The 9,407-nt window shown below is 25.1% G+C and overlaps 2 protein-coding genes and 1 long non-coding RNA gene across 3 annotated transcripts in view; 2 read left to right on the top strand and 1 right to left on the bottom strand.

The window, feature by feature from the left end:
* The window catches only part of LOC136084359 (uncharacterized), a 3,933-nt gene extending 1,516 nt beyond the window's left edge, over positions 1 to 2,417 (top strand). The window contains exon 4 of the long non-coding RNA XR_010640510.1: positions 2,179 to 2,417. This is a non-coding gene — a long non-coding RNA (uncharacterized LOC136084359). The remainder of the gene's footprint in view (positions 1 to 2,178) is intronic.
* Positions 2,418 to 5,104: 2,687 nt separating this feature from the next.
* LOC136083410 (ATP-dependent DNA helicase PIF1-like) lies at positions 5,105 to 5,638 on the top strand. The gene has a single exon (XM_065802808.1). It carries the CDS (start codon positions 5,105 to 5,107, stop codon positions 5,636 to 5,638), a length of 534 nt encoding a protein of 177 aa, XP_065658880.1.
* Positions 5,639 to 8,001: 2,363 nt separating this feature from the next.
* The window catches only part of LOC136083936 (TNF receptor-associated factor 6-A-like), an 89,134-nt gene continuing 87,728 nt past the window's right edge, over positions 8,002 to 9,407 (bottom strand). The window contains exon 8 of the mRNA XM_065803893.1: positions 8,002 to 8,115. Within this exon, the coding sequence (XP_065659965.1) occupies positions 8,026 to 8,115 (90 nt within the window). The 3' untranslated portion in view covers positions 8,002 to 8,025. The remainder of the gene's footprint in view (positions 8,116 to 9,407) is intronic.

Raw genomic sequence — 9,407 nt, 5'->3', positions numbered from 1 at the left:
TTTGCATGTGTATTTAGGGTTGTTGTCATGGTGAAAAAAAAATTTGCGATTAATTCTTAAACGTATTGACATAAATTTTTTTGAAAGCCAATTAACATACAACTTCCCTGTCATTATACATTCAACATTCACCAGTTTTTCAACATCCCACACTATTTGAATCAAAACATCCCCGAGCCATAGGCGAACCACCTCCATGCTAGACTGTTTTTGTAAGATTTCTATCTAAGAGTGCATCACAAGGTCTGCGCCAAACTCTTTGTCCTTTTAAGCCAAGTATTTGACATTTATTCTTATCAGTCTATAACACTAAGTTCCACAATGCTTCACACTTGTTAATATGCAGTTTTGCAAATGCTAAAAGTTTTTCTTTGCTTATACAACTAATGAGGGGTTTACTTTTCTGGGAGAAGGTTTATTTAAACCACCTAAATTATTAAACCACTTAAATTAAGTCTTCTCTGTACAGTTCGATAGGAAACATTTAATTTAAGATTTTCAACAATCTGCCTTATTTTATTGTTGAATTTTTTTTAGGTTATTGTTGAATTTTTTTTTTTTTATCATTGCAATTAGGATATTGGTTATTGTTGAAGTCTTAATGGGGCGACCAAGTCTTTTGTGATTTTCAGCAGAACCAGTTGTTTTATACTTTATACACATCTTCCTAACACCACTTACTGATATTTGATATTTTTCATCACATTGCTTGTAGGTTAAGCCCTTTTTTCATGAATATTTTTATAAATTGATGTTGAATGAATAATTTTGATGATAAACCATTATTATTATTTTAACTTTTTCTAAAAATAAATTCCAAAAAGTATAGTTTAAAATACTTATTGTTAATAACTTTCACAAAATATTTTTGATGTTAATACTTTTAAGTAAATAGTTATTGACAAAGCATTATATTTCATAATAAAAATGTAGATGTTTCTTACTTTTGTCACATTTATTTTAGACAGAAAAACTGTAAGTTAGCAAAGTTCATTTAATAGAGTTACTTTTGGATTGAGTTAAAAAGAGTTATAAATGTTTTTTTTTTCTCTCTGGAATCAAATTTAAAAAAAAACTTAAAACTTTTGCAGTTATATAGATTCTGACGTAAATAATATATATATATATATATATATATATATATATATATATATATATATATATATATATATATATATATATATATATATATATATATATATATATATATATATATATATATATATATATACAGTAAATTACCGGTTATTCGAACCTCCAAGGGGTATAAGAATTTATTTCGAATAACCTGAAACTCGAATAACTGAAAATGCTCTTTAAAATGACCTACTTTAAGTTTCTTTCAAATTTTAATAAAAGTAGAAAGTAAAAAAGAAAAAGACCCTTGGAATGAGGTGCTATTTCAGTTTTATCCTTGTAAAACAATAAATATATTACAATTTATTGAAAAACCGGTCCATTTTTTATTTTTTTTTTTCATTCCTTAAATGTATTTTTTTATCATCAAGGGGAGAAAAAATTTTTCGAATAGTAGAAATTTCGAATAACTGCATTTCTGCATAACAGCATTTGCATGAGTTTGTTGAAGAAAATTCATAGGAAATGAAAATTGCTTCGAATATGCAGAAAATTTTAATAAGTGCCATTTCGAATAACCGGGAGTTTACTGTATATTAAATATATATACACATTTATATATATAATTTATACATATATATAATTTACATATATATATAATTCATATATATAATTTATACATATATATATAATTTATATAGATATATACATATGTAATTTATTTATCTATATATTTTATATATAATAATAATAATCCATTTATTTAACCATTTAACCAATTTGAAAATTTACAATAATATTTATAAACTCACATAAATAAGGTTAGGTGTCACTCATATAGTTAAAAACTAGTCAATGGAGTGATACCTGAACCTATAATTATAAATTATATATATAAATAAGTTATATATATATATGTATGTATGTATGTATATATATATATATATATATATAATTTATATATATATATATATATATATATATAATATATATATATATTTTACTTTTTAAATTAAATAATAATTATACTAATTTAATAACATTTTTTTTTTACATTTGCTTTCAGACTACTAATGGTACAAGTTTTTTTTTTTGATTTAGATTCTGTATCTCAATGATATCCTGGCCTATCGATACGATATCCTGTTAATTGTATTTTTATATATTGCATAAATATATATACAAACACTCACACACATAAATTTTAAAGAAAATATTTATATTTTTATATATATATTTATAAATTGTATATGTTAAGCTTTTTATATTTATCATTGTATATTACTGTTTGTATTAAAAATTGATTTTGGAAATATTGCTAGGGCAGAGTTCAACTTACAATTTAGTTTTATTTGCCAAATCAATATATATTATAGCCACGTTTAATTACGTTTAATAATATTTTGCGATATTTTATAAAGCGCATTTCAACCTCCACTCGACGTCTTTGAGTCACGTAAAATTGACGTTTTACTAACAACGTTACAAATCCTTGCAAAATAGACTGCTTTAACAGCGTTTATGCAACGCTTTTTAGGTAACGTTTTTTCAACGCTAAGTTGCGACGTTTATTTAACGCTTTTTATGTAACGCTTTTTCAACGTTTAGTTGCGACGCTTTTGTAACGTCATTAATTAACGTTTTTTCAACGTTACGCAATAACGTTTAATCAACGTCTATTAAACAACGTTACATATCTTTGCAAAATCGATTACTTTGTCAACGTTTCCGCAACATCTTTTGCGACCGGTTTTCAACGTTGATTCAACGTTGTCATGTTTGCTGGGTCATTTGATAGTATTGACTAATATTGGCATTTATTGACTTATTTATTGATTATGACTTATTTATTGATTATGACTAATATTGACATTAATAGTATTGATTAATATTGACATTTGATAGTATTGACTAGTATTGAGGCATCATTTGATAGTATTTGATAGGATTGATTAGTATTGATTAGTATTGGCGCTTTCCCTTATTAGAATGTAAAAACCATCTCAAGCTGAGTTTTTATTACTGAAAGTGGTTTTTATTAGTATGACTAAACTTAAAATTATTTCTTTAATTAAAATAATAATAAAAAAAAGACTTTTTCAGTTATTTTTAAGTATTAGTTGATCCTGAAAAAGTTTTCATTATGAAAAATTGAATTCAAAAGATTCTATGAAAAAAACGGTTCACAGAATTTTAAAAAATTTGTGCCAAATTAAATTCATTTAAGCTGAAGAATTTGAAATATTTCACAAAAGTTATATTCAGCTCATTAAATTCATATGAAGAAGACTAACCGGTAATAATTTATAACTAATTACAAATAATATACTTTTAGTTATAATAGTTATGATTTATTTAACAATAAAATAATTGACAATTGCATTATAACAGCATAATTAACTGCCATAAACTTGCATAAAATGTTTTGAGTGAAATATATATTGGAATAATTAGTTTTTTCGTTTTCCTTACAATTTAAAGTCAAAAATGGAGAATAATTTATTGAATGAATCAACTATTAGTTAAAAATAACTAAAAATGTTTTTTTTTTAATATTATTTTAATCAAGAGAATATTTTTAAGTTTAGTCATATTAATAAAAACCATTTTCAGTAATAAAAACTCAGCTTGAGATGGTTTTTACATTCTAATAAGGGAAATTGCCAATACTAATCCATACTAATCAATACTATCAAATACTATCATATACTATCAATTAATGCATCAATACTAGTCGATACTCTCAAATGATGCATCGCTAAAAAGGGCAGAAAAAGACCTTTATGAAACAAAAGATATTTGCTTATAGGATTTAAAATAAAAGTTTTATGAAGCATAACACAGGTCAACAAAAACAAAATTTTTTTTATGTAGGATTTCTTATTTTGATTTCAAATATGCAACTCATTTTTTACCATCACATCAAGTTGTAACGATATTTTCAAATCTTTAGAATTTGGGGTAAAGTCCCTAATATCGTCGAAAAAAAAGTTGTTCAAAAGTATGTCAACCTAAGTCTCAAAAAAAGCGTATTTTCATAGAGGTTTTAAAGATGTTATTCGTTTGTAATAAAAATAAGTATTTTTTGTATTATTGCTGAAAAACATTTTGTTGACATTTTTTTAAGAGTCTTTAGCATTTTTTCAAATAATTTTTTTGCCAAAAAATTTTCAGGAAAAATTTTTACGTTTTCTAAAATCTCTATACTATCTTCTAAAATACGCTTTTTTTGAGAACCAAGTTGACATACTTTTGAACAACTTTTTTTTCGACAACTTTACCCCATTTATTAAAGATCTGAACCCAAATACCTTCACAAGTTGACGTGATGGTAAAAAATGAGTTGCATATTTGAAATTAAAATGTGAAATGCAATCCAATAAGTAAATTGTTTGCTCGGCTCCAGATTAAAAATTTTTTTTTGTTGACCTTCAATTATAATTGATTGCAAAAAAGCAACAAATTTGTTAAACTATTTTTACTTAACTCTGTAAATTAAGTTGAAATGCGCAATAAATTTGTTAGATTGATTTTTTCTTCAAGAATATCAAACAGCAAATAATTCAGATATAAAATTATGTCAAAATATGTTCATAGAAAATATATCTTACATATTTTATGTCAGCAGAAAATAATTCAGACATAAAATTATGTCAAAATATGTCGACAGAAAATATATCTGACATTTTATGTCAGCAGAAAATAAATCAGACATAAAAATATGTCAAGATATGTCAATGGAAAATATGTCTGACATATTTTATGTCAGCAGAAAATAATTCAGACATAAAATTATGTCAAAATACGTCAATCGATAATATGTGGGACATATTTTCGATTGACGTATTTTGACATAATTTATAATCGATTGTTGAAAAGATTTTTTTAGAAGCTGATCAAAATGATTATTCTAAACGTGTGATTTTAACACCAACTAATGTTGATTCATTATCAATCAATGAAGAAGTGCTTGAATGTCTGCCGGGTGAGGTCAAAATTTATTTAAGTGCTGATCAAATTGAGACTGATGACCTTAATAAAAGAAATAACTCCTGTTGAGTTTTTGAACAGCTTAATACCTTCAGGTATGCCACCTCATTGTTTAAAATTGAAAATTGGTTGTTTAATTATGCTATTTAGAAATTTAGAACTCAAAGCTGGGTTATGCAATGGTACTCGAATGAAAGTTTGTGCTCTTCAAATTAATAATATTGATGCAGAGATTTTGACAGGTGTTTCTGGTGGTAAATGTGTTTTTGTTCCTCGAATTCATTTGGCTCCATCAGATACTAATATACCTTTTGTTCTGAAATGTCGTCTGTTTCCTGTCAGATTGGCTTATTCAATGACAATTAATAAAAGTCAAGGTCAAACATTTGATAGAGTTGGGGTATATCTTAAAAAACCGTGTTTCTCTCATGGTCAACTATATGCTGCATGTTCAAGAACTAGAGTATTTAATAGTTTGTTTTTCAAAATTGATAAACATCTCATTCCTGGTATGGTAGGTGGAAAGTGTCACACAAATAATGTTATATTTTCAAGGGTTCTTAATTTATAGTCTTTAGATTTTCATTTCGAAAATTTATTGTTTTCTTAATTTACTGTTTACTGTAAAATTTTCTAGGGTTTTTTACTGTTTACTGTAATATTTTCTAGGGTTCTTAATTTATAGTCTTTAGATTTTCATTTCGAAAATTTACTGTTTGTAGGTTGTGAGTACATTTTGTATGTATAACTTTATTTATTATTTTAATTTTTTTTTTCATAGGTTTTGAAAAATATATCTGTCATTTAATATTGTTATAAAATGTGTTGATATGTGTTATATAAAACCATGTTTGTTTATAGTTGTAAATATGTTTAAATTATGCTGTTTCCATGTTTTCAAAGTAGTTTGACTTGGCATTATGTTGAGCAAGATTGATAACCTTGCCAGCCAAGCAATATTGTCTTTCATATTTTATTTTGGTTTGTTATTTTCGCTGGATTTTAGGATCAAGGGTGTTAATACTCTATTGTTATGTGTTATTGTTGTGATGTTTTGTGTTGATAGACTGTTTGGCTTACCATCATGTTGATGTCTATTGTTAAAAATGAATAATTGGTAGTTTCATTATTGGAACTTACTGCTTTTATTTTTTCACTAAAAGCCAAGACAACATTTTGCTAAAGATGCAATTTATAACTTAATTGGATTTTTTTTTTTTTTTTTTATATTGTTAATTTTTTTTTAGTATTGTTACATTTTCAATAAATGTTTATATCAACTTAAATTATATTAACAAAAATTTTCGTAAATTAATTCAATCCAGAAAGATCAAATATTTATTTTAATATTGAAGTAATTAAAGAGGTTTAAGAAAGAATCGACTTCAATATTTGTTTGCTTTTCTGTTTAGATGACAGCAGTATTATTGAAGAAAGTAAGTTAAAAAGCATTTTTCCTTTTTAAAATGGAAAAAAATACTTTTTAATATATCTGTTTTTTTTTAAGTAGGTTTAAAATTTCAGGTTTTTAAAATCTTATATATTATAATCTTAAATATTTTTTAATTACTTAAAAAATATATCTATGTTAAACTATATCAGGTTGTAGAAAATATTTATAGTTTAATGACAAAGTTGTAGATTGTTAGAGCAGATTAAATAGATCAAAGATTTATTTAATCTACTTAATAACTTACTACGAAAGTGAAAATTTACTATCAATTGTTCATTGTTTTTCTGTTTAGTTGAAAATAATGAAGAGAGAGGTAGTAAGTTTAAAAGGATTTTTATTTTTTATAAAGTAACTAAAATGTTTTTTAAAATATTGTTGTTGTCTTTAAAGTAAAAAAGTAGGTTTTCATAATTTTATACAATAAGCCCAAGAACTTAGGTCCTACTTAAAATTATATTGTCAATAATAAAGAAGAAATTTATAATTCTCAGTAAGACGGCTTTTTATTATTTTATATCAAGTTAGTTTAATTAAGATTTATTTTCTTTAGTTGATCAAGAGAGATCTAATAAAGGTATTAGTTACATTAGTTGAGTGAATTTATTTTTAAAAAGTTAAGCAGATAATTTAATGTCTATATATTTAAGTGCTTTTATTGTTTAGACACAGAATTGAAGACTGAAATAAATCAGTGTTTTTGCTATTGGATATTTGTTAATAGGAGTTTTTTCATTTGTACTGTAACTGGATTTTTAAAACTTCAAGTACTTAAGCTTTATTTTATTTTTTATTTTAGGAGAGTTGGAAAAAAACTTACATATTTTTTTAAATTTGTTATACACATGTTTGATTGTAAATTAATTTTTTTTGTTTGAAACGTATTTGTACTCAATTGTTTAGTTATTTATAATAAATTTATTTAGTTGTTTGCATTTAACGTTTTAAAGACAATTTCCTTTTTTAACGAAACATGTATCAAGGGGATATCAAAAAATTAATAACTTATGAATAATTTACCTTCAATTCATATTAATCTTATAAATTAAAGTTCATGAATAAAAAAATATAACAAGAAGTTAGCTTTACTTTTTCGTCAATTTAAAGCATGATGAAGTGTTAATTTTTGTGTCAGTAACTAAAAACGTATTGTGTTCAACTTAGTAATGTCGAGGAAAATGGTTCTGCCTTACACTGATATCACCTGTCAGTTGTAAATTACTCAACTTTAAATTGGGGAAAACAGCCACTATAAATTAAGTAACAGACCGACCATAACCTGTATTATGGTTGGTATGTATGTATTATGGGTTTCTTTCTGCTAGTATTATATTATTTGCTGATGATGCCGGTGCCTATAATCCGGCGAAAATTTCAAATAAGTTATTTAGTATTGAGAGAATTCAAATTATCTGATGTTTTAAATTAGTTTATATATATATATTTATATATATATATATATACTCTCGTAAAAGATGTCAACATTTAAATCATATATATATATTTATTTATAAATGTATTATTATACATTTATATGTTTCCCAGATATATATTACATCAGTTACAGTGCAGAGACTTCCGGAATGGTGGACGCTTTTCTATAACGAATTTTATAAATAAATTTAAAAAAAAAGAAAGATAAACAAAAAAATAAAAATAAGCGAAATAAGAAAAATAAATAAAATAAAATTATCATGTCAGTTAAACTGGCTTTTTTAAATATTATTGTTCTTCTTTTAATTTTGCTTTGATCTCTTGGTCGCTATCTGTATTACTAATTTTTGCTTTATTCGTTTATTTTATTAAGGTATCACTCCAATGACTAGATTTTAACTGTGCAAGTGGCGCCGATCCTAGTTTTGTAAAATTATAAATAAGTTTGTAACTTTTTCAATTTTATTGGTAAATAAATGAATTTTAAAAAAAATGTGCAAACGGATTTCTTTTGCTGTAATAACTTAAATCTTAACTACTTCCTTTACGGAAGTAATTATATTAAAAAACTACTTTTTATTGAACTTTAACAAAAAGTAGTCGGGGAGTTGGGGGCTCTTTAATCTTTGGGGCAGCTTGATCTTTTAGCGCTACATCATCTATTTATAATTATATATGCGTGACGTCTTAAGTTACCATCAGCATATACTTCTGGCTATTTATTTTCGTTGTTGTTTTGTCAAAAAATCGATTTTACGAATTTTAAGAAATAAAAGTTTGATTTTCACGATATATAGTAAATTTGATAAACAAGAGAATTATTCATATATTTTTATTACTATTTTAAATATTTGTAAAATATCAACTGTAGTCACTTGGTATTTCATCGACGTATATTTTATGGTATGATTTTGCCGTTGAATGTTATTTATCAGCGAGAAACAGCCATTATTACATGATGTATACCTATAGGGGTTCCTTGATCTCTCTTACACGGAGCTGGTTGATCTGAGGATCAAGGTGTCCCATACTAAAACTATGATACGTATAATTTGCTGTATTTAATTACATTCGAATAACTATTGCAATGCATTCGTTGCACAAATAAAAAATATTTCCATTTGCTAGATAAATAAAATTAATAATAAAAAATAAAAAAGTTAATTATTTTAACAAGATATAGTAATAATACTCGATTTAATTTTGTTAAATTTTTGATAGACATAAACATGTATCAACTGCCGCTGGATTTGAAACTGTCAATACGAAAGGTCAAACATTTAAAGAAGATAATTGCGAACAAGAGTAATTTTTTGTCTTACGTTTTCCATGCCGTCCTCATCGAAGAAAAAGATCGGGCTGTTGAGAAGTAGTGCACACTTGGTGTCGGGGTTCGATACCCATACGTAGCAGACGCTTGGTCAATTTATTCTGAGCGTATGTATTTGTAAGTAGC

This window comes from Hydra vulgaris, chromosome 08 (genome assembly GCF_038396675.1).
Source record: "Hydra vulgaris chromosome 08, alternate assembly HydraT2T_AEP".
NCBI lineage: Eukaryota > Metazoa > Cnidaria > Hydrozoa > Anthoathecata > Hydridae > Hydra > Hydra vulgaris.
This window is presented reverse-complemented; position numbering and strand designations above follow the sequence as displayed.